The sequence below is a fragment of the Trichechus manatus genome, unplaced genomic scaffold (assembly GCF_000243295.1).
Source record: "Trichechus manatus latirostris isolate Lorelei unplaced genomic scaffold, TriManLat1.0 scaffold00180, whole genome shotgun sequence".
Taxonomy (NCBI): domain Eukaryota; kingdom Metazoa; phylum Chordata; class Mammalia; order Sirenia; family Trichechidae; genus Trichechus; species Trichechus manatus.
Genome location: NW_004444116.1, coordinates 3,304,384 through 3,329,836, shown reverse-complemented (window position 1 = coordinate 3,329,836; position 25,453 = coordinate 3,304,384). Strand labels below are relative to the sequence as shown.

Below are 25,453 nucleotides of genomic sequence, written 5' to 3'. Positions count from 1 at the left end.
CTTTATATGGGAATTTATTTGGATTTGTGATGTATTGTCTCTTAGAGCTTTTCTAATAGAGATTCCTTATGTTGTTTCTTAAGTCAGAATGTGTCTGCCATCTAGGTTGTCCTGCTCATCATAGAAGAATTGCCTATTTCCTTTCCACCCTGAAAGGAACCTCAGAGGGAATATCTCAACCGAGAATGCTTAATACCTTTTTTTGAGGGGGTTGTTTCAACCCAGCAGACCATGAAGCCAAGAGAAGCTGCAGAGTTGTCCCTCCAAGTTACACAGGAGCCTGTGGGGCTTCAGATCGTGAAGGTGGAGGAAGATGAACATATTTGGAGACAAGAATCCAGCTTTCAAAGGAAAGAAACCCATACCAGGGAGATTTTTCGCCAGCGGTTCAGGCACTTTTGTTATCAAGAGACACCTGGGCCCCGAGAGGCCCTGAGCCAGCTCCGGGAGCTCTGCCGACAATGGCTGCAGCCCGAGATGCACAGCAAGGAGCAGATCCTGGAGCTGCTGGTGCTGGAGCAGTTCCTGACCATCCTGCCCAGAGAGCTGCAGAGCTGGGTGCGGGAGCAGCATCCAGAGAGCGGGGAGGAGGCAGTGACTGTGCTGGAGGATTTAGAGAGAGAGCTGGATGAGCCAGGAGAGCAGGTGGGAGAGAGAATGTGAGGTATACTGAGGGAAAGGGATTTGGATCTCTGTTCTGCGGGGGAGGCATTTGTCCAGCAGTTGGGGAGGAGGCAAATTGCCGTTTTCTCTCCTCAAGTCTAGAGCTACTTACTTCTGATTTGTCTTTATGTTTGGATATGGATAAGTTTTTTTTTTCCTTTTTGGTATTTTCATGGATTGTCTTAGCTCTGGTTCCCATATTAATGCCCTCAAGAACCCATCTGTACTCATTTTTTCCTAGGTTCCTGTTAGCTCACAGGAAATGCCTTTGAAGGAGACGGAACCTATGGAAACAGCACAGGAGTCACCATATTTAAAGTTGCCCTTGGCAAACCAGTTAAAAAATGAATCTTCACAATCCAACCACCCCTTACAAGACAATGGTAAGGAGCAAGATTCAGTCTAGTGTACAGTGAGAGGAGAATAGAGATGTTCCTTTAGCTGACCTTGAGAACCAAAGCAGTATTTAGAATTGTGGTTTATGTGATTTTACAAAGGGTAAAGGAAGTGTGGATTCCTGACTCTTGCTGTAGATGTTTCACAGAAGCATATAAATCTATCCTTCTTTCCAATCATAAGATAGTAGGAGCCACAGGTCTCCACTTTGACTGGAAGGTGTTCAATTTCATGATTCCATTCTCCCAGTAGGAGTCCCCGGGTGTCACAAATGGTTAAGTGCTTGACTACTAGAGGAAAGTTTATTGTTTGAACCCATCCAGAGGTACCTCGGAAGACATGCCTGGCGATCTGCTTCTGAAAGGTCATAGCCTTGAACACCCTATGGAGCACTTAATCTGCACACATGAGGTCTCCATTAGTTGAAGCCTACCCCATGGCAACTAATAACAAGAAGCCTCCAGGAGAAAACCAGGCAGAAAAAAAAATTTTTTTAAACAATTTATTATTTTTTGTTGTTGAGAATATACATAGCAAAACATACACCAATTCAGCTGTTTCAGCATGTACAATTCAGTGACATTGATTACATTCTTTGAGTTGTGCAACCATTCTCACCCTCCTTTTTTGAACTGTTCTTCCCCCAGTAACATAAACTCACTGCCCCGTAATTTTTCTAACTTGATCCCGTATAGAGAGATCTTGGAAGAGCACGTGCTCGCGGCAGATATTCCTTACTAATTAAGCTAAACTATTGTTTGGTTTTAAGAAGACTTCAGGGGATATTTTTGGTTTAAGGTTTGAAGATTTTCCAACTTCCATGGTTCCAGAAAGTCTGGAGTCTATGAGAATTTGAAATTCTGTTCTGCATTTTTCCGCTTTTGATCAGGATTCTTCTGTAGAATCTTTGGTAAAAATGTCTAGTAATGGTAGCCAGACGCCATCCACTTCTATTGGTCTCATGGCAAAGGAGGCAGTTGTTCATGGAGGCAATTAGCCACACATTCCGTTTCCTCTTCCTATTATTGACTCTCTTCCTCTATTGCTCCAGGCAGTAGAGACCAATTGTCATGCCTTGGAGCTTTTAAAACCCTAGGCACTACACAACAAATTAGGAGGTAGAACAGAAGAAGCACTTTTCATAATTCTTAGGACACAATGTGCCCCAAACATTTTCAGGTTCTCAGGTTTTTTGGGAAACTGTTTTCCTGATTTCAGTGCATACTGCCACCAAGTAGGGACCTGTTTAACTGCGTGAAACTAAAGAAATGGGTGTTGGTACCAAATTACTATGTTAAAGAAGTATTGTTTTCGGTGTTGTATCCTGGAGGTATGGCTTTGCAAAAATTTTGTCTTTTGGTTTTTTTACTGGGAAATAAGCCTCATAAGTACATTTCCTGGTTCCTGTGTGCTTGGGAGAATGTACTTCTTGGGAGAATGTACTTCGTATGAGAATAGGTTGTTCTTAGGCCCCATTCATTCTCAGGTGCGGTGGCATCCCTGATCAGCTGTCAGTTGTTGTCTTGCAATCTTCCAGGACTGCTCTTCTTGTTTCTGAGCTGTAAGTACTATTAGTAAGAAAGAATTCATTGTAGTGGTGATTTTCCACAGACACAAATTCCTGTACGTTATTCTTAGGCGCTATTCATTCTCAGGCGCCACTGATTGCATGTACGTGTTGCGGCATCCCTGATCAGCTGTCAGTTGTTGTCTTGCAATCTTCCAGGACTGCTCTCCTTGTTTCTGAACTGTAAGTACTATTTTTGCAGTAAGAAAGAATTCATTGTAGTGGTGATTTTCCACAGGCACAAATTCCTATGGTTTTATCTACTTGTGCAGGATGCTTGAATTAGGCAATTTGCTTGCCTTGTATAGTCTCGTGCTTGTTTGGAGGTATGCTATAGGTATTCTCCTAGTTTTGCAGAACCAACAATTATGTTTTTCTGAAACATCCCTCTGTTTTAGAAATGGCGAAGAGATTTAGAACCACCGAAGAAATTCTAGAGTATTTCTTTTCTCTACCCGACAATGAGGATGCCTCAGAGGAGGAGAGTGATGAGGATGCCTCAGAGGAGGACAGTGACGAGGATGCCTTGGAGGACCTTACCAGTCTTGAGCAATCTGCAGCACATTCTGAAGGTAGGGACAACAACACTGACATGGTAGTTGAGAATGAGGAAGAAGTCGATGTAGCAGAGGAAGGGGATGAAGCAGATGATGATGCCCATGATGAAAGGGAAGGAAGTGAAGGGGAATGGTGCGAGGATGTCTCATACTTTGAAAATCTAACTGCCTCACTTCAGCAACATGCCCAAGTTTACCCGGACTTGGCCCATACAGACACAGAAGTAGATTATTTTTTGTCTGTATTTACGGAGGAGATGTTGGAAACTATAAAGAACCAAACGAATCTTTATGCAACCCAGGAACGCACCACACGATCTAGAGGGCAGGAGATTAGAAGGTCAACACAAAACTGGCAGCCTACAACCGTAGAGGAAATAAAGGCATACATTGCTGTGCACATAGTGATGGGTATACACGTCTTGCCAGAGCTCAGGCATTATTGGTCCAGTGACCCTAGCCTGGGTGTTGCTTCGGTTCCAGAACTTATGACTAAAGCTAGATTCAAGAAACTGACCGAGAACATACACTGCAATGACAATTCAAAAGCCGTGCCCAAAGGAGAACCTGGCTACGACTGGCTTCACAAATTGCGCCCAATTATCAATGCTCTTAATAGCCGCCTAAAGGAGGTGTATGTGCCATCAAGTGTCATGGCAGTTGATGAAAGCATGGTACCATTCAAGGGCCATTCATCAATAAAACAATACATGCCCATAAAGCCTGTTAAGCAGGGGTACAAAGTTTGGTGCTTGGCTGACTCACAAACTGGCTTTGTGACTCAGTTTGATATCTACTGTGGAAAAAAAGGTGTAGACCACAATTCGTCTCTCTCCGTTGGTGAGAGTGTTGTACTTGGACTATGTCATTCATGGTACCATTCTCATAGGCTTATTTCCTTCAACAATTTTTTTACATCCTATCACTTGATGAAAAGCATGAACGAAAGGGGACTGTATGCTGTTGGCACAGTGCGAGCAACTAGAAAGGGGCTACCAGACATGCTGAGGAGGAAAGATGGTTTACAACGCGGAGAATTTAAGTTTCGTACGAAAGGGTGCGTGTCAGCAGTAAAGTGGCAGGACAATAAACCTGTGACAGTTTTGTCAACATTCCACAATCCAAAGGATATCACTGTTGTCAAAAGAAAGAACAAAGATGGTTCCTCTTCACAAATCCCTTGCCCAAGAGCAGTTGCAGAATACAATGCCATTATGGGAGGAGTGGACCGCTTTGACCAGAGACGCGAAAGGTATGCAATTGGAAGACGCTCTCGCAAATGGTGGCATCGGTTGCTGCATTTTCTTATTGACCTTGCCATTGTGAACAGTTTTATAATGTGGAACTGTAACCACGGGGGCAGATGTAACCAACTGTCCTTCAGGCTCGCTCTCAGCAGGCAGCTTACTGTGGGCCAGAAAAGAAAGAAAAGAGGAAGACCCTCGTTTATGGCGTGGGTCAAGCGAGGAGTAACCGGAGTGCCAGATGAGGTACGACTGCAGCAGGTTGGAAAGCATTTTCCTGTCAAAGGATCTAGAAGGCGATGCAGAGAATGCAGTACCAGGAAAAAGGAGACTAGAACAAGAGTTATGTGTAAGCAGTGCCAGGTGCCTTTGTGTATTGGCCCATGTTTTGAAAAGTTTCACGAAAAAAAATAAAATTGCTAAGATAAAACGATCTCATCCTTGCCTCATAGTGCCAATATTTCCTACTTCTGGAATTTTCTGGGACATATGTGCCCCACAAAATATGTATCGAAATCCGTATTTCGTCACATAAATTAAGAACTCCTTAATTCAGCATGTCTTCCATTACTGAAAACACATAGTATCTAAAAAATTTTAAAAGGAAAAGTTAATTGGGTCTTGAAAGGGTTCTAAGGCCAGTTAATTGGGATGTCCCATGAAACCATGACCCTAAACCTCCAAACCAAGGCACCAAATCCAATGAGGTGTTTGGTTGTACATAAGCAGCCTCAGCAGCTACTCTCTTTTTCAATCGTTGTTTGTAATAGGCAGAAAGAATTTGATACCAGGTACTAGTTAATGCTGGTAATACCTGTTCTTCCATTCCTCTCCCTGAAATATTACTTCTACTCAAAATTGCTGCTTATTTTGTCCGTTGACTGTCTTTTATTCTTAACTCTATATAAGTAAACAACATTAATCCTTTTTCACTGTATCAGTGCTTACCTTTTTGAGATCTCACTTATACAAACTTGGCCCCACATGGCAGCAAAGTTTTTATAAAGTTTACTTGGAGGCATGTGACTTTAAGTTGTCCTATTCATGCTCTGAGTTTTTGGATCATAGTACAGTGTTTTAACTTTAAGATTCACCCTTAATTTGTGATTTTGTACAAAAGAGCCTCTCTGAAAGGAATTGTACGTGTTACTACCAATGATAGATGGAATGTGGCTCAACTTGAAATAATACAAGTGAACATAACAGTAGTTAAAATAATGATAGCTAGCTAGCACTTCCTATGTGCCAGGCATTTTTCTAAGTACGTGTAATGTCTAATCCTCACAGCAACCCAGTGAAGGTGGGTACTATTATTATATTGATTTTGTAGATGAAGAAATCAAAGCACTGAGAGTTTACACTAAGTTAGTTGGTGTCAAACCCTCTTGCAAAGAATATTTTGCTCCTCTTTTTATAATCACACTTGAAATAGTGGTTTCCAGACTCTGGATTTCGTGGACCTGGAGGATATTTTTAAAGGAGAATTTTAGATGACAGTTACAGAGTTGCCAACTTTATTTTATAAGAACGTGAATAGAACAACAACCATCTTCTACCACCATCATTTGATAAAAGAAAGGGTATTTTCAGTACCAAATATGTATGAAGGATATAACACAGAATAAAAGACCTAATTCAACATATTTAGCATCGTGAAATAGTCAATAGACTCAGGATCCAGCCTCTCCCCTTATAGAAGAACTACCCTGAACTGCTTACTCTCTAAGTGCTGTTAGTGTGGTGAGCTTGTGTATGTATCTCGAAGACCAGTGATAAAATGTGTTCCTACTTATTATTTTTGGCTGAACACTAATTGCTAGGTAGTTCTTTTTGTTTGTTTGTTTAACTTTTTGTTGGAGTCCCTGAGGGGTGCAAACAGTTAACACACTTGGCTGCTAACTGAAAGCTTGGTGGTTCGAGTCCATCCAAAGGAGCCTCAAAAGAACAGTCTTGCGATCTAATTTCAAAAACTCAGCCATTGAAAGCCCTGTGGAGCACAGTCTACTCTGACACACATGGGATTTTCATGAGTTGGAGTTGACAGTAGCTGGTTATAGGTTAACTTTGTATTATAGAAATTTTAAACATGTATGAACACAACAGTTTAATGAACTTCCTTGTGTAGCCATTACCCAGCCTCAACAATTACCAGCATTCTGCCATTCTTGTACCATCTATACCTACCCATTTCCCAACCCCAACTTGATTTTTATATTTTTACAGTTTTGGGAGGTAAAATTTGCATACACTAAATGTGCAAATCTTAGCTGTCTCATTTTGACAAATGGATGCACCATGAACCCATACCCTGTCATCCTAGATATGTGCCTATCTCCTTAGAAAGTCTTTCATGTTCCTTCCTAGTTGATCTCCACCATAGTTCTTTTTTTTTTTAAACCTGAGATTAGCTTTGTCTGTTCTACATTATGAACTCTCTTGGATCCAGCTTCTTTGACTCAGCACAGTGATTCTGAGATTCATCCATGTTGTTCAGTGTGGCAGTATCCATTCCTTCCTGCTGATAAACAGTATTTGACACAACAGTTAAGTGCTTGGATGCTAACCAAAAGGTTGGTGGTTTGAACCCACCCAACGACTCCAAGGGAGAAAGACCTGGTGGTCTGCTTCTGTAAAGATTACAGCCTAGAAAACCCTACAGGGCAGTTCTGTTCTGTCATATAGGGTCATTATGAGTTGGAATCAACTTGAGGGCACCTAACAACAACAACAACATTCCGTTGTATGAATACACCACAATTTCTTATCCATTTTCCTGATGATGAACATTTGGGTTAGTAAACTTTTTTGCTATTGTGAATAAAGCTGCTATGAATATGCTTCTAAAAGCTTTTTGAGGACATATGTTTTTATTTCTCTTGGATAAATACCTAGGAGTTGTCCCTGGGTGGCCTAAATGATTAAGCACTCTACTAGCTGAAAGGTTAGTCATTCCAGCCCACCCAGAGTTGCCTCAGAAGACAGGCCTAGCATTTCTGTTTCTGAAAGGTCACAGCCAAGAAAAGCATGTGGCGGTCAGCTCTACTCTGCACACGTGATCGCCATGAGGAGAGGTAACCATGAGTTGGAATCAACACAAGGGCAACTAACAACAAAAAATATCTAGGAGAAGAATTCTGCATTAAAGGCAGCTCCATTGTTATGGTTTGAGTTGTGTCCCCCCGAAATGTGTGTCAACTTGGCAAGGCTATGATTCCCAGTACTGTGTGGTTGTCATCCATTTTGTGATCTGATTATCCTATGTGTTGTAAATCCTAACCTCTATGATGTTAATGAGGCAGGATTAGAGGCTGTTATGTTAATGAGGTAGGATACAATATACAGGATTAGGTTGCATCTTGAGTCAATCTCTTTTGAGGTATAAAAGAGAGAAGCAAGCAGAGAGGACAGGGACCTCATTACCACCAAGCAAGAAGAGCCAGGAGTGGAGCACATCCTTTTGACCTGGGGTCCCTGCACCGAGAAGCTCCTAGCCAGGGGAAGATTGATGACAAGGACCTTCTAGAGCCAACAGAGAGAGAAAGCATTTCCCTGGAGCTGGTGTCCTGAATTTGAACTTCTAGCCTTCTAGACTGTGAGAGAATAAATTTTTGTTTGTTAAAGCCATCCACTTGTGATATTTCTGTTATAACAGCACTAGATAACTAAGACACCCATATACAACATAACAAAATGTTGTCTAGTCATGTGCCATCTTCATGATCATTCATATGCTCAAGTTCATTGTTGCAGCCACTGTGTATTTTAATTGCCTTTCAATCTAGGAGGCTCATCTTCCAGCACAATATTGGACAATATTCTCTTGTGATCCAAAGTACCTTCACTGGCTAACTTTCAGAAGTAGTTTGCTAGGCCTTTCTTCCTAGTCTGTCTGAATCTGGAAGCTCTGCTGAAACCTGTCCACCATAGGTGACCCTGCTGGTATTTGAAATACCAGTGGCATAGCTTCCAGCATCACAGTAACACGCAAGCCACCACAGTACAGCAAACTGACAGATGGGTGGTAGAAGTTAAAGGGTAGGTTTGACTTTCTAGAAAACTGCCAGACCTTTTTCCAACTTTCACATCCCCACCTGCAATGTGTGAGTTATGGTTGCGCCGTATGCTCACCAACATTTGGTGTTGCCAGGCTTTTTGATTTGAGTCATTCTTGTGTTTAAAGAGCTCTGGTGGTGCAGTGGGTAAGTGCTTGGCTGCTAACTGAAAGGTTGATGGTTCTAAACCGCCAGCTGCTCCAAGGGAGAAAGATTTGGCAGTCTGCTTCCATAAAGATGGCAGCCTTGGAAAACTTATGGGGCAGTTCTCTATCCTGTAGGGTTGCTGTGAGTCAGAATCGATTCAATGACAATGGGTTGTTGTTGTTGTTAGGTGCCATTGAGTCAGAGTCCGTCGTATACTCAATATTCTTCGCCAACACTACAATTCAAAGGCATCAGTTCTCGGTTTTCCTTATCCATTGTCCAGCTTTCGCCTGCATATGAGGCGATCGAAAACACCATGGCTTGGGTCAGGTGCGCCTTAGTCTTCAAGGTGACATCTTTGCTTTTCAATACTTTAAAGAGGTTTTTTGGCAGCACATTTGCCCAGTGCAATCCTTCATTTGATTTCTTGACTGCTGCTTCCATGGGTGTAGATTATGGATCCAAGCAAAATGAAATCCTTGACAAGGACCACTAGTGGCATAGTAGTTAAGTACTTGGCTGCTATAGTTTGAACCCACCAGCATCTCCATGGGAGAAAAGACCTGGAGATCTGCTCCCATAAAGATTACAGCCTAGAGGTGAAGGACTGTAGACTCAGGGAACATCTATGTCAATTTGCACAACATGGTTTGTAACAACAAAGTTATGCATCCTACTTTGGTGAGTTTTGTCTGGAGTCTTAAAAGCTTTTCGAATGGTCATCTAAAATTCATCTATTGATCTCCTGCCATCCGGAGCAAAGGAGAGTGAAGGAAGCCAAAGACTCAAGGGAGCAATTAGTCCAAAGGACTAATGGACCACATGAACCACAGTGTACGTGATCCTGAGACCAGAAGAATTAGATGGTGCCTGGCTACCACTACCAACTGCTCTGACTAGGATCATAACAGAGGGTCCCAGACAGAGAGGGAGAAAAATCAAACTCACAAAAAAAAAAACCAGACTTATTGGTCTGACAGAGACTAGAGGAACCCCTGAGACTATGACCCTAACACACCCTTCTGAACTGGAACTGAAGCCATTCCAGGAGACCATCTTTCAGCCAAACCACAGATAGGCCCATAAAATAATAACACCTGAGAGGAATGTGCTCCTTAAAACAATCAATTATATGAGATCAAAAGGCAACATTTGCAGGGGTCATCTAGGTCAATTGGCATAACAAAGTTTATTAAGAAAATGTTCTGCATCCCACTTTGATGAGTGGTGTCTGGGATCTTAAAAGCTAGCAAGCAGCCATCTAAGATACATCAACTGGGCCCAACTCACCTGGAGCAAAGGAGAATGAAGAACACCAAAGACACAAGGAAAATATTAGCCCAAGAGACAGAAAAGGCCACATAAACCAGAGACTCCACATCAGCCTGAGACCAGAAGAACTAGATGGTGCCTGGTTTCCACCAATGACCACCCTGACAGGGAACACAACAGAGAGTCCCTTATGGAGCAGGAGAAAAGTGGGGTGTAGAACTCAAATTCTAGTAAAAAGACCAGACTTAATGATTTGACTGAACCTGGAGGGACCCTGGAAGACATGTCCCCTGGACTCTGCGTTAGCCCAAAACGAAAGCCATTCCTGAGGCCAACTCCTCAGACAAAGATTAGACTTGACTATGGGACATAAAATGATACTTGTGAAGATTGTGCTGCTTAGATCAAGTAGATACATGAGACTAAATGGGCAGCTACTGTCTGGAGGCCAGATGAGAAGGCAGAGAGGGTCAGGAGCTGGCTGAACGGACACGGGAAAGCGGGTGGAAAAGAGGAGTGTGCTGTCACAGTATAGGGAGAACAGCTAGGGTCACGTAACAACGTGTGTATAAATTTTTGTATGAGAAACTAACTTGAATTGTAAACTTTGACTTAAAGCACAATTAAAAAAAACAAAACAAAAGAAAACCCAAAAGGCAACATTTGCCCAAAAACAAAGACGAGAAGGCAGGAAGGGATAGAAAATCAGGATGAAAGGAAATGGGGAATCTAGGGTGGAAATGAGGAGAGTGCTGACACATTGTAGGGAATGAAACCAGTGTCATGGAACACTCTATGTACAGACTATCAAATGGAAAACTAATATGCTCTGTAAAATTTCACCTAATACACAAAAAACCCCAAAAAATTAGAGCCTAGGAAACCTTAGGGGGCAGTTCTACTCTGTCACATGGGGTCACCATGCGTTGGAATTAACTAGACGGCACACAACAGCAACAGTGAGAGTTTAGATGTAGCTCATTGTAGTTTCAATTTTCATTTGCCTCATGATGTTGAGCACATCTCAGTGTGCTTTTTTGGGCATCTGTATATCTTCCTTTGTGAAATGCCTGTTCGAGTTTTTTTTGCTCATTCTCACTTTTAAGTTGTTTGTCTTTTTATCATTAAGTTGTAGGAGCTTTTTATATGTTCTGGATAAAAGTCCTTCATCAGATTTATTTTTTGCAGATTCTTCCAGTCTGTGACTTGCCTATTCACTTTCTTAATGAAGCCCTTTGATAAGCAGCAGTTTTTAATTTTGATGAAATCTGATTTATGAAGTTTTTCTTTTATGTTTATTACTTTCTGCACTTTGTCAAACCTTTGCCTGCCCCCCTATGTTTTCTCTTAGACGTTTTATACTTTTAGCGTTTATATGTAGGTTTATGGTCTAACTTGAAATAATTTTTGTGCATGGTATGAGCTAGGGGTCAACCTTTTTTTCTATATAAACCTCCTGTTGACCCAGCACCATTCGTTGAAAAGACTTTCCTTTGTGCTACCATTGTCAAAAATCAATTGACAGTGTAAGTGTGAGTTATACTGGTTACATATTGCTGGATTTGATTTATTAACATTTTATTAATTTATTAATATTTTGTAGAGAACTTTTGAATGTGTGTTCATGAATGGTATTGAGCTAAATACTTTTCTAGTAGTATCTTTATCAAGTTTTGCTATCGGGTTTTGCTGATCTCATAAAATCAGTGAAGTATTCCTTTCTCCTCTGTTTTCTGATGAGATTTGTGTGATATTCTTTTTTCAGTGACCAGTGAATTGACCAGTGAAACTCTTTATGCCTGGAGTTTTCTCTGTAGGGAAGTTTTTGATAGTATGTCCAATTTCTTTCTTGGATATGTAGCAGTTCACATTTTCTATTTGATCTTGTGTGAGTTTTAGTATGTTACGTTTTTCAGAAAAGCATTCATTTGATCTAAGTTGCCGAATCTGTTGGCTAAAATTGTTCATAATAGTTCCATATTATCTTTTTGATGTCTGCAGGATCTGTAGTGGTATTTCATTTCATTTGTGATATTGGCAATTTGTGTTTTTTCTGTTTCTTTGTTATTAGTCTTTCTAGAGGGTTGTCAATCTTTTTAAAAAACCAACTTTTGGCATTTTCCTTATTTTTTATTTCATTCATTTTGTTCTTTATTATTTCCTTCCTTTTACTTAATTTGGAGCCCTGGTGGCTAAATGGTTAAGAGCTTGGCCGCTAACCAAAAGGTCAGCAGTTCGTATCCACTAGCCACTCCTTGGAAACCCTATGGGGCAGTTCCACTCTGTCCAGTAGGGTCACTATGAGTCAGCACAACTCGACTGCACATAGCAATATAAAAACAACTTAATTTAAGTTTAATTAGCTTATCTTTTTGTAGCTTCTTAAGGTGGAAAATTTAGATGATTAATTTTTACACCTGTCTTTGTGATATAAGGCCATAAAGCTATACATTTCCCTCTAAGCACTGCTTTAGTTACATCCCACGAATTTTGATATATGATGTCTTCATTATCAGTTCAAGATATTTTCTGATTTCCTTTGTTGTTTATTCTTTGACCTATGGGTTATTTTAGAAGTGTGTTTTTAAATTTCTAAATATTTGGGCTTTTTCTAGATATGTTATTGATCCTCAATTTTATTTCAGTGTGATCAAAGTATATACATGCTTTGTAAAAGTTCAGTCTTTTGAAATGTATTGAAGACTTGTTTTATGGCCCAGAATATGGCCCATTTTAGTGAATATTCCATGTGCATTTGGAAATAATGTGTAAATTTTGGTTGCTCAAATGCTCAAGGTCACCAGCTACTTATTTAATCTTTACTATTTTCATAGAATGAATTTCTGTCATCTGCTACTTTGTGCTGATGCTAATTGAGTCTTTTTGTATAGAATTTTTGTTTACTACCTGCTTGAAAGATTTATGTGTCTGACAGCAAAAAAATATATTTTGCTACTTTCTTATAGATGATGATCTCTATGAAGAGACACAGTTCGTACTTCCTGCTGAAATTCCTGAGGATGTCTTTTGAGCCAGGGATAAGATGTGTAGTGTCCCCATGCCAGATCTTTTCCCCCTAGGGCAGTGGTTTTTATCCAGGGTCAACTGTGCCCCTCAGGAGACATTTGACAGTATCTAAAGACATTTTTGATTGTGACAACTGGGGGTCAGGGATGCTACTGGCATCTAGTGGGTGGAGACCAGGGATGCTGCTCAACACCCCACAGTGCATAGGATGCCCCCACCCCAGAAAATAATCCAGCTTCAAAAGTCATCAGTGCCAAGTGAGAAAAACCCTGTGCTAGGAGAATGCGCTTATAGTTTGGGGTAGCACAAACTGCAAGCATACATCAAAAATTTTCAGTTTGCTGGATAAACAAGTAAACGATGGAGCAAGCCTTTCAGAATGGTTTAACCTGGTCAGACTGGAAAAGAGGAAGGCTGGTGTTCCTGGCTTTCTGTTGAGGAAGGACTGCATTTGTGCGATGATGATCACTTCCAGAGCCTTTTTTGTTGTTGTTTTATATTTGGAAACCCATTCTCTGCCCCCTCCCCCTCTCTTTTTCTATGAACTATTGTGGAACCTTTTCACCCCTTCTGAATTACCCAGTTTCACCAGGGTTTCTGCATGTAAAATTTGAAGAATGTTGGTAACTTGTGCTTGCCTGGGTGATGCAAATGGTTAAGCACTCAGCTGCTAACTCAAAGGTTGGATGTTCATACCTACCCAGAGGTGCCGTGGAAGAAAGGCCTGGTGACCTACTTCCAAAAAAACAGCCACTGAAAATGGAGCATAGTTCTACTCTGACACACATGGGGTCGCCATGAGTCGGAATCGAACTGACGGCAACTAGTTTAGCACTTGCCTATCTTTTTACTTGTTTGAATTTTCCTCTTTGAGCTTCATGTTTTCAACCCTGCCCCACTCAGTCTCTCTCCACCTTCCTTTAGAGCTGAGCATGCAGAATTCAGAGGGTGCATCTGAGTCAGCAGCTTCTGTGGCTTTACATCCATCAATGGCAGTCCCGGCACCTGTGGCCCAGCCCATTCCCGCCTCATCTCAGGTAACAGAACCACCTAGCCCTGCCACCCAGGTGCTTCCAGGGCAAATCCAGTCTGGCCTCAGTGCCGACTCACTCATTCCAGTGTTAAAAAATACTGGAATCGGTAGAGAGAGGGCTCTAAATTTTTCTGAATTATCAGCCCCAAGACAGTTGCTATTGAAGTAGCCATGCCTTTATTATTTTGCTTTCTCATTATTTGTTAAATAAGTCCTACCCAGGAAAAGATGATTTGAACTGGAAAAGAAACTGCTGTCCTGAATCCAACTTAGTTTATGCTTATCTTGTGTGTGTGTGATAAAAATATAACAAAACATTTGCCATTGCAGTATTTTTTACATGTGTAGTTCATTGACATTAATTATCTTCATTATGTGCAACCACTGCCACTATCTGTTTCCAAATTTTTCCATTTATTCTTATCTTTTTATGGAAGTTTTCTCATACCTTGAAAATTGCCTTGTAATCCAGAAATACATTACGGATAAGACAAGAGATAAGTTAGAATTCTTAGTGTTTGGTACAAAATTGAATCTAGCGTTAGAATTAATATGTTCTTTAATATTTGCAGATAGAGAATCTTCACATTCAGGCTCTCTCTACTTCTGGATTTCTACCATGAGTTACAATAAAACATGAAGTAGACAGAAGCAGAGAATAGGTGACCTAAGACCATCTGAGACAGAATCTGCGGAATAGACTAGAAGCTCATAGACGTCTCCAGAGACTCACTGTGACCATGTGACCACCGTCAACTCACCAGCAGCAGTCTAAAAATTAGGAGAAGTGAAAAGAAATGATGAAAGGGACTAAAACATAGTTCAGCAAAAGCAAAAAGGCATACAGAGAAACCAGTTTAGATCTCTGGGTAGTGCGAAAAGGTTTGCACGTGACTACTAACCTAAAGAAAGAGCCCTGGTTGGACAATGGTTAGGGTGCTTGGCTGCTAACCGAAAGGTTGACAGTTCTAACCCCCCAGTGGCTGCTTGGGAGAAAAGACCCAGCATCTGCTCTCATAAACATTACAGCCTAGGAAACCCTATGGGGCAGTTCCACTCTGTCCTGTAGGGTAACTATGACTTGTAATGGATTGGAGGGCAGACAACAACAACACTTAACCTAAAGGTTGGTGGTTCAAACCCACCCAGCAGCACTATGAAGGAAAGGCCTGGCGATCTGCTTCCGTAAATATTACAGCCAAGAAAACCCTATGGAGCAGTTTTACTCTGTAACACATAAGTTTGCCGTGAGTCAGAATTGACTTGACAGCAACAGGTTACACTTTACTCAATTTAGAATGTGCAGTCATACAACTTTAGCTTTTATTTCTTTCAAATATGGCAAGGTGGTGGTGGAGCATCTCGGAGGTCCATCTGAGAGCGCCGGGAGCGAATGATCAGACTCAGTCTTCTTGCCAGCAAGTCCTGGCCTTACTGAACTTGGCCACTTCAGCCTTCCCACCTGCTGCTCCCTGGGTCCTTCTCCCAAAACCCTCTCGGATACCTCCTGAGCCTGAGTGGGCTCCATGTCCCTCTCCAGCAGCCACAGCAGGACTGGTCCCAATGTCTTTGCCAAGGCCATCGCATCCACCCAGGGTCCCACCAGGCAGCCCTTCGCGGAGGCCCTTCCAGGCTCCCATCCCTGCTGTAGTTGCTTCCAGCTCCCACCCTCCCTGGCAGCTTCCCCACCAGCCCTTCCTGTCTCTCCACCTCTACTTCCCCAGTCAGGCAATGTCTGCTCCCCACACTGAGCCTCCTTCCCACCAGTCCTCACCCAACTCCCTGAGAGCCGGCCCTTCCCCACCAGTCCCAGCCCTCTCGCCTGCAGGCCCACGAAGCTCTCTGCACAGGAAGAGCTTGGTCTGGCTGGCCAGTTCCTTCCCAGAAAGAGGCGGTCTCCCTTACTCAGTCCCGTGGTGGGCTTTTGCTCGTCAGCATAATCACTCAGCTCTATGCTGTCCGTAGAACATTCCATGGCAGTGGTGGAAATGGTCTGTGTCTGCTCTGGCTCACACAGGAGCCCCAGCCACCCAGGACTCTGGAGCACTTGAAATGTGGCCAGTGTAAGCAAGGAACTGAATTTCAAAATTTATTTGAATTTAGTTAAGTTTAGATAGCCAAATGGCTACACACCTAGTAGCTACAGTATTGGACACAAATATTGTAATTGGAGATCTGATGAAGTATCGTATACTAATGTAAATCCTTAATATTCCCATTTATCTATATATGTATGTATGTCTGTTTACGGAATGAGCTCTGACACAGTAAGTGTCCTTCTCGTCCCTTCCCTTCTAGCAGGTGTTGGTCCAGGCAGCAGGCTTTGCTACCAGAGGGGCCCAGATGGAGCTGATTTCCTTCCCCAGAGTGCAGCAGGTGCCACAGCAGGTAAGAACAGCACACCTGGCTTGGAGCTCGGTGGTTGTTAGGTGCTATGGAGTTGATTCTGGCTCATAGCCATCCCGTGTGACAGAGTATGTGGGTTTTTTAGTATTTTATTTTTTTTATTTTTTGTTGTTGAGAATATACGCAGCAGAACGTACACCAGTTCAACAATTTCTACATGTATATTTCAGTGACATTGATTACATTCTTCAAGTTGTGCAGCCATTCTTGCCCTCCTTTTCCGAATTGTTCCACCCCCATTAACATAAATTCATTAAGTTTCCTATCAACTCTTCCCCATAGGGTTTTCTTGGCTGTAATCTTTATGGGAGCAGATTGCCCGGTCTTTCTCCCGTGGGGCTTCTGGGTGGGTTCAAACCACCAGCTTTTCAGTTAGCAGTCAAGCGTTTAACCATTGTCCACCTGGACTTCTTATTGGAATGCAGCTAGCATTTAGCAATCCAGAATAATCTCTTGGAGACAAATCCTTCTTTGTTGTTGCTGTTCCTTTTTGTTTGATATCTTCAGTTCCTTGCCCAGAAGGTTCTTCTGGCAGGTATGCAAAAAGAAACAAAAACAAAATCAACTTGTGCTGCAGATAGTTTTGTAGTAAGACAAGAAAGCTGACGATCTTCCATTTGTTCATAAATTCCGCAAGCATTTAGAGAGCAAGCAGACAACTAGTGGCACTGGGTAGAAGCACAGATGGATAGCAAGGGTTTCCAGATTGGAGGAACAGGAGCCTCCTGGGGAGACAAACCCACACACAAGCAAATATTGCACCGTCAGATGAGTGCCTCCTCTGAAATTAAATTACTGAAGAATAAAGCTTGAAAGCTCGAGCTAACCTGCTGAACAATAACACTAACCATCAATTCAAATATCGTTAGCGTGATATATAACAGCAGGCCACAAACCTTTTCTATAAAAGGCCAGAAAGTAAATAGTTTTGGCCTTTCAGGCCAGACGGTCTCCGTCACAACCACTCAACTCTGCTGTTGTACAGTGAAAGCAGCTACAGATGATATAACGAGTGAGTGTGGCAGTGTACCAATAAAATTTTATTTACAAACTGGCTCGTGGGCCAGAGTTCGAGGAACCCTGCTGTGTAAGATGCTGTATTAAAATTAATCCAGGCTCCTGCCCAAAAGGAACCAAAAGTGTCATACAGAGCGGTCCAAGACCAGAGAATGGGTCTCCCTCTTCAAGGGGCTTCTTCCTAGATTGGTAGCAGGTTTAAAGGCGCTTCTCTGGTGACTGCATCGATGAGAACTGGGAAGATTTGTGGAGTTACAGAGAGCAAAGGCTCGGCTCTGGCAGGCCCAGCAGGGAACTAGGCCTTCAGGCCAGGGCCCAAGTCTTACTTCTGCACACATCTGTCCTGGTGACATCACTGAGGGAGGGGAGACAGGCCAGTGTGTGACTCCAGAAGCTTCCCCACCCTTGGGGGCTGGGCCTGTTCCAGCTCTCTCTCTCTGGGGATGTCTCTGACCTGCTGGGTGACTCCGTATGTCACTTGATCCCCTGGGCTTTGATTTCTTCCCCTGGGGACACTACCCAGCATTTCTAGAACTTTCTCCTGGGATGCTTCTTATTCCAGGGAATTGTGCCTTTTGCAAGTGTAAACCATGGCTGAGTATCCCTAGCAGGTGGACATCAGCCCCGTCCTGCAGTCCCAAGTAACAGCTTTCAGGGATGGCCATGGTGAGACCTGGCATAGTCAATGCTTTGGCCGTTGATTTTCTTACCCTAAAATTAAGCTGAGTTGGTTGTCCATTAAGATTCCCTCTGCTTGAAAGGAGAGTCAGGAATAGGAGGAGGAAATGGAATGTGTAGCTAATTTCCTCCGTGAACAACTGCCTCCTTTGCCATAAGACCAGAAGAACTGCGTGGTGCCAGGCTACCATTACTGAACATTTTGGTCAAAGATTTTATAGAAGAATCCTGACCAAAGGGGGAAAATGCAGAGCAGAATTTCAAATTCTCATGGACTCCAGACTTCCTGGAGCCATGAAAGTTGGCTGAACCCCTGAAATTATTGTCCTGGTATAATCTTTAAACCTTACAGCAAAAATATCCCCTGAAGTCTTCTTAAAACCAAACAGTAGTTTAGCTTAACTAGTAAAAAGTGTCTACCTTGAGCATTATGCTCTTTTAAGAACTATCTATATGGGATTAAAGTGACAACAGCAATTTGAAAGATTAGACAGGAAGCTTAGGGGGCAGTGAGTTTATGTAAATAGGGAAGGAAAAATTCGGAAAAGGAGGGCAAGAATGTTTGCACAACTTGAAAAATGTAATCAGTGTCACTAAATTGTACAGAAAATGTTGAATTGGTGTATATTTTGCTGTGTATACTCTCAACAACAACAAAAATAAATAAAATAGTAAAAAAAAGATTTTCTCTGCTATGAGATTTTGAGGTTCTGCACACAGAATGCTGGGCGTCCAACACTAGTGCCAGCATCCCTGGAGTCATTTGCTAGGGTGTTCAGCTGACTTTCCTATGGTGTCGAGTGGGAGGGTGTGGGATTCTTCGCCTTGCCCTCCTCTTTCCATCACCCCACTCCAGGCACCGGGCTGCCTTCCACCTCTGCTCAGGCCTTCACACCCCAAGTATGACTCTGAGGATCCTTGCCTCTGCCAGGGAGGGGACACCAAGGCCCCCCAAGGGAAGCCTGGGGGTGGGGCATGTGGAGGAAAATAGTTTTACCTCTCTGCCCTAGCAGGAGTGGTTCATACTCCAGGGGCCTGGTTGGCCTGGGCTTCCTGTCCAGCAAGATTGGCTTCTCTGCCCCAGGGGCTACAGGCCCTTTGCCTTGTGGGGTGTGACTGTCGGGAGTCCACGAGGAGGGTGCAGGCCATGGGAAGCTTCTGAGCTTCACTGCTCTCAGCTGTCAGCTGGCTCTTCCCCTGCCACTCTCTGGACCGCTAGACACACTTAGTACAGGAGCCATCATTCTATTTCCTGCCCCATTATGCAAATGAGGGGCCCTGACCGCACTTCCTTCATACACTGCAGGGGAAATGAGTCTTTGCTCATGGAAATGGCACGTGGATGGCAACAGGAACAGCAAGACTCGGGCTCATTCGCTGTTCTGTGTGGAATGTGTAGTCTTTACTATGTTTGTTGCTAACCGAAAAGTCAACGGTTCAAACCTATCCAGTGGCTGCACAGGAGAAAGACGTGATGATCTGCTCCTGTAAAGATTACAGCCTAGAAAACCCTATGGGGCAGCTCTACTCTGTTTACAGGGTCACTATGAGTCAGAATCAACTCAACGACACACAACAACAACACTGTCTCTCCTAGTTTCTTTCTGGAAGTCTTGACTGCGGGTGGAAAAACTAACTTAGTACTTAGTAAGTATGTATAAAGGGCAGCATAAGATATTTTCAGCTTGAATAATCTGGGAAGATGTCACGAGGAAACAAGTGTCTGTAACACAGAATGTGTGATGTTGTTGCAGGTACAGTCCATGCAGCATGTCTGCCGGGCCCAGGTGCAGTACGTGGAGGAGGGAGACACCGTCTACACGAATGGAGCCGTGTATGTGTTCTTTTTCCCTCTCCCCTTGTTTTATGACTCTTCTACTTCTTTATATTTCGGGCTGTGTTTGAACAAATTCTTCTCCTTTATACTTTTTGATGTACATCCTGGTGGTGCAAATGGTTAATGCACTTGGCTGCTGAAAGGTTGAAGGTTTGAGTGCACTCAGAGGTGCCTTGGAAGAAAGTCCTGGCAATCTATTTCCAAAAAATCAGCCATTGGAAACCCTATGGAGCACAGTTCAACTCTGACACACATAAGGTCACCATGAGTGGGAGACGACTTGACGGCCACTGGTACTGGCTTAGTTCTATGTGGTTTTATCCCAGGTATAGATTTATGTAACCAGTAACATGATCAATATACAGAAGTGCCCATGTCCACAAAGGAACTCCCACATGTGACCCTTTTATTCACTCTTAGAATTTTGTGAGGATCAGTTTTCGATTAGTCAGCATATGATGCTGAATACTTCCAGAGAGGATAGTTTGGAGCATTGTGTTGCATGGGAATTTCATATGCCATGAAACCATGTCCCATATATCATGAGGCTCCAGTTTTCCCATGAAGTTTGGCTGGATTCCTTCAAAATTAAGAGAAGGCACTTAAACCGGATAGGGTTTCATGGTGACCTCTCTTTCTGACAGACGGACGGCCTATGCCTACAACCCCAAGCCCCAGAAGTACGCCTCCAGCAGCGCCACAGCATACTTTGAGGCCCCGGGCAGTGCCCAGGAGACTGTAGCAGCCTCGTCACCGCCAGTGGTCCCCTCCCACAGCATGGTAGGCATCACCATGGATGTTGCGGGGACCCCCATCACCTCCAGTGCCAGCGCCTATCTCATCCATGGAGGGATAGACATCACGAGGCACTCCTTGGCCCACACATCTCGGTGGTCACCAGCCACGGTATGTAGGAGGCCCTGCAAAGGGGCCAGTGGGGTTGATCAGACAGACTCACAGCAGCAGCCAGGACAGAGAGTAAGACGCAGCTGGAGGAGAGGGCTGTCTGCTGTGGGTCCAGGAGGCTTTGAGCTGGAGTCCTGTTGGCCTCAGACAGGGCGTGTAACCTGTGGTGTGTCTCTCAACCTCTTTGGACCTCAGTTTTTTCCTTGGTAAAAAGAGGAGGATAAATCATGTGTCACGGGCTATTGTAAATTTTGAATGTGAGTGAAGCACCCTTATCAGTGGAAGATGCTGCTGCTGGTCTTGTGTTATCAGTGTGATTGTCAACCTCTTAGAGGCTCAGGTAGGTCCATCTACATATAAAAAATTGGGCTGAATAAAACAAGAGGAAAGAACTATAACCAATTCTTCCCACCGTACTTCTGTCCAAAATAGTGACTTACCTGCTTTGAAAACTTTATTTTCTATGTTTACTTTTATTTTTTAAAATAACTTAGAATAAAATGAACTCTTCTTAGAATACGATCCTATGAATTTTAACACATGTATAGATATGTGTGTCCACCACCACAATCAAGAACGAGAATACCACCACAATCAAGAACGAGAATTCCATCACCCAAAAACTCCCTCATGGTACTTCTTTGTAGTCATAACCTCCCCGCACCCATGATCCCTGGCAGCCACCCATCTGTTCTCCATCACGATAGTTTTGTTTTCTCGGGAATGTCATATAAATGGTATAATACAGCATGCAACCTTTTGATACTGGCTTCTTTCACTCGGTATAGTGCCTTTGAGATTCATCTGAGTTGTTGCACGAATCAGTAGTTCATTCATTTTTGTTGCCGAGTTACTCCATTGTATTAGAATTTATTGATACGTTCACCTGTTGAGGGACATTTGGGTTGTTTCAGTTTTGGGCAGGTATGAACCAAACTGCTGTAAGTATTCATGTACAAGTTTTTGTATGGACATATGTTTTCCCTTCTTGGGTAAATATCTACAAGTTGGATTGCTGGCTCATATGGTAAGTATATGTTTAACTTCATAAGAAAGCACCCAACAGTTTTCCAGAGTGGTTGTACCATCTTGCATTCCTTCCAGCAATGTAGGAGAGTTCCAGTTGCTGCACTTTGTCATTGTTTTTTATTTTAGCCGTTCTAATAGGTGTGTAGAGGTTCCTCATGGTGGTTTAAATTTGCATTTTCTTTGTAGCTAATGATGCTAAGCAGCTTTTTGTTTGCTTATTTGCCTTCTATATATGCTTTTTGGTGAAGTTGAAGTCATTTGCCTGTTTTTTAACCGGGTTTTTTGTTTCTTACTCTTGAGTTTTGAAAATTCTTTATAAATTCTAGATACAAGTCCTCCGTCAGATATGTGATTTGCAAATATTTCCTCCAAGTCTTTAGTGCATCTTTTTATTCTCTTAAGAGTGTTTTTGCAGCAAAAAAAGTTTTTTTTTTTATTTTGATTGAGTCCAATTTATCAAATTTCTTCTTTGGATCATGCTTCTGATGTCATGTTGCCTTTCCCCAGGTTATGAAGATTTTAGCCTATGTTTTCTTTTAAATGTTTTATATTTTTACGTTTTACATCTAGATCCGTTTTATGTTGAGTTAATTTTTGTATAAGGTGTGAGGTTTAGGTCAAGGTTTATTTTCACTTGAATCAACCAATTTCTCCAACATCATTTGTTAAAAAGACTGTGCTTTTTCTATTGGATTGCTTTTGCATTTTTATCGAAAATCAATTGGCCATGTGTATGGATCTATTTCAGGACTTTCTATTCTGTTCTTTAATCTATGTGTCTATCCTTTTCCAGTACTACACTGTCTTAATTACTGTAGCTTTATGTCGATGTTGTTAGTTGCCATCGAGTAGGCTCTTATTCATGGTGACTTTATGTATAACAGAACGAAACGTTGGCTGGTCCTGTGCCATCTACATGATCGTTGGTATGTTTGAGTCATTGTTGCAGCTTTTGTGTCAGTCCATCTCATTGAGGGTTTCCCTCATTTTCACTGATCCTCTACTATACCAAACACGATGTCCTTTTCTAGCAATTGGTCTTTCCTAATGACGTGTGCAAAGTAAACGAGCCAAAGTCTGGCCATCCTTGCTTTTAAGGAGCATTCTGGTTGTATTTCTTCTAAGACTGATTTGTTCATTTTTTTTTGGCAGTCCAAGGTATATTCAGTATTCTTTGCCAACACCACAGTTTGAATGCATCAATTCTTCTGTCTTCCTTTTTCATTTCATTTCATATATGCATGTGAAAGCTGGATAATGAAAAAGGAAAAACAACAACAACTAAAAATTAGAACCTTGGAAAACTTGTATCTACCACCAGGAGTTTTACCAGCTTCCCAATAGTTAATGACTTTTCTGGTGAGGTTGGTAATGATATTAACAAATGTGATTTTTCAGTGTTATTTCATGAAATAATATCAGCATTTGTAAGATCTACAGACTCAGTGAACCAGTATTTTTAAAGTGACCAATGCGTGATGTTACAAAATCATCCACATGGGTAAAGGATCCATCTAATGGGTTTTTTTGTTTTATACTTTTTATATAACAAATTTATTATAAGGAGCCCTGGTGGCTCAATTGTTAAGTGCTCAACTGCTAACCAGAAGGTCGGCGGTTTGAACCTACCAGCAACTCCGTGGGAGAAAGACCTGGCAATCTGCTCCTGTAGAGACTGCAGCCTAGAAGACCCTATGGGACAGTTCTACTCTGTCACATAGGGTCACTCTGAGTTGAAATCTACTCAGTGGCACCTAACAACAACAACAAAAATTCACGTAACATAAAATTTACCATTTTAAAGTGTGTAATTCAGTGGCTTCCAGAACATTTCCATCATCCCCAAAAGAATTCCATACCCACTAGCAGTCACTTTCCATTTTCCCCTAGGCAACCACTAATCTGCTTTCTGTCTCTATGTATTTGCCAATTCTGAATATTCCATATAAATGAAATCATACAATATGTGGTCTTTTGTGATTGGCTTTTTTCACTTAGCATAATGTTTTCAAGGTGGCTCCATGTTGTAGCATGTATCAGTACTTTGTTCTTGTTTATGGCCAGGTAATATCCCATTGTATGGATATACCACAATTTGTTTATCCATTCATCAGCTGATAGACACTTGCCGTCTTAACAATATTAAATCTTCAAATCCATGAACATGGGATGTCTTTCTATTTATTTAGGTCTTTATTTTCTTTCAACAATGTTTTATAGTTTCAGTGTACACATCTTGGACCTTCTTGATTAAATTTATTCGTAAGTATTTTATTCTTTTGGATGCTATTGTAAATGGAATTTTTTTCTTAATTTCATTTTCAGATTGTTCATTGCTAGTGTATATAAATTCAATTGACTTTTGTGTGTTGATCCTGTATCCTACAACTTTGTTGAATTCGTTTATTAGCTCTACTAGTTTTTTGTGGATTCTTTAGGATTTTCTGTATGTAGGAACGTGTTATCTGCGAATAGAAATAACTTTATTTCTTCCTTTCCAAGTCGGATACCTATTATTTCTTTTTCATGCCTAACTTTCCTGGCTGAAACCTCCAGTACAATGTTAAATAGAAGTGGCAAGAACAGAGGCTCTTGTCTTATACCTGATCTTAAGTAGAAAGGTTTTGGTCTTTAACCATTGGGTATAATGTTAGCTGTGGGTTTTTCATAAATGTCCGTTATCAGGTGGAGTTAAAAAAAAAACCTGTTGCTATCGAGTCGAACTGCCGTATAGGGTTTCCAAGGAGCAGCTGGTGGATTTGAACTGCCGAGCTTTTGGTTAGCAGTTGAACTCTTAACCATAGTTTCACTTATATTCCTAGTTTGTTCAGAGTTTTTTATTATGAAAGGGTGTGGAAGTTTGTAAAATGCTTTTTCTACATCAATTGAAATGACAATCTGGGTTTTTTTCCTTAATTCTATTAACATGGTGTATTTTTTGGAAGAGTTAAAAAGAATTGGTTTTAATTCTTATTTAAACATCTGATAGAATTTACCAGTGAAGCCATGTGGTCCTGCACTTTTCTTGGTGGGAAGTTTTTGAATTACTAATTTATTTGTTATAGATGTATTCAGTTTTTCTATAATTGTTGAGTTTGGGTATAGTATCAAAGAAGAATATCCCAAATTATCTGTGAAGGCTATTAAAATACTGCTCATTTTCCAACTACATATTTGTATAAGACCAGATATTTTTTCATATACTTAACTAAAATAACATATTGGAAGAGATTGAAATGTAGAAGCAGATGTGAGGAGCCATCTGTCTTCCATAAGCCAAACATTAAAGAAATTTGTAAAAAAATGTGAAACCACTCTTCTAAATTTTCTTTTCTTTTGGAAAATATAGCTATTCTTCATTTAAAAATTACTATTTATGTCAACCAGTAATGAGTTTATTATTTTTTAAAAATGAATTAATACACAAATGTTTTTACTTTTTCTGTTTTAATTTCTAATCTGCAATATTGATAGATTTAACTCTTAAAAACAAATATTATTATTTAACTCTTAAAAACAAATACTTTTTTGGGGGTTCCAAAATAATTTTCAGTAGTAAGGGGTCATGAGACCAAAAAGATTGAGGCCCACTGTGTTGGAGAGGATGGTATTTTCTTCCCTT

The 25,453-nt window shown here is 41.6% G+C and overlaps 2 protein-coding genes across 2 annotated transcripts in view; both read left to right on the top strand.

Annotated features, from left to right (window-relative positions):
- The window catches only part of LOC101358792 (DNA-binding protein RFX2-like), a 55,253-nt gene that overhangs the window by 1,049 nt on the left and 28,751 nt on the right, over positions 1 to 25,453 (top strand). The window contains exons 2-7 of the mRNA XM_023741387.1: positions 84 to 645; positions 905 to 1,046; positions 13,850 to 13,962; positions 16,260 to 16,346; positions 19,814 to 19,893; positions 20,541 to 20,802. Of these exons, the coding sequence (XP_023597155.1) occupies positions 232 to 645; positions 905 to 1,046; positions 13,850 to 13,962; positions 16,260 to 16,346; positions 19,814 to 19,893; positions 20,541 to 20,802 (1,098 nt within the window). The 5' untranslated portion in view covers positions 84 to 231. The remainder of the gene's footprint in view (positions 1 to 83; positions 646 to 904; positions 1,047 to 13,849; positions 13,963 to 16,259; positions 16,347 to 19,813; positions 19,894 to 20,540; positions 20,803 to 25,453) is intronic.
- PGBD4 (piggyBac transposable element derived 4) lies at positions 1,969 to 5,029 on the top strand. Its single transcript, XM_023741414.1, has 2 exons — positions 1,969 to 2,809; positions 3,025 to 5,029. Exon 2 carries the CDS (start codon positions 3,027 to 3,029, stop codon positions 4,839 to 4,841), a length of 1,815 nt encoding a protein of 604 aa, XP_023597182.1. The 5' UTR covers positions 1,969 to 2,809; positions 3,025 to 3,026; the 3' UTR covers positions 4,842 to 5,029.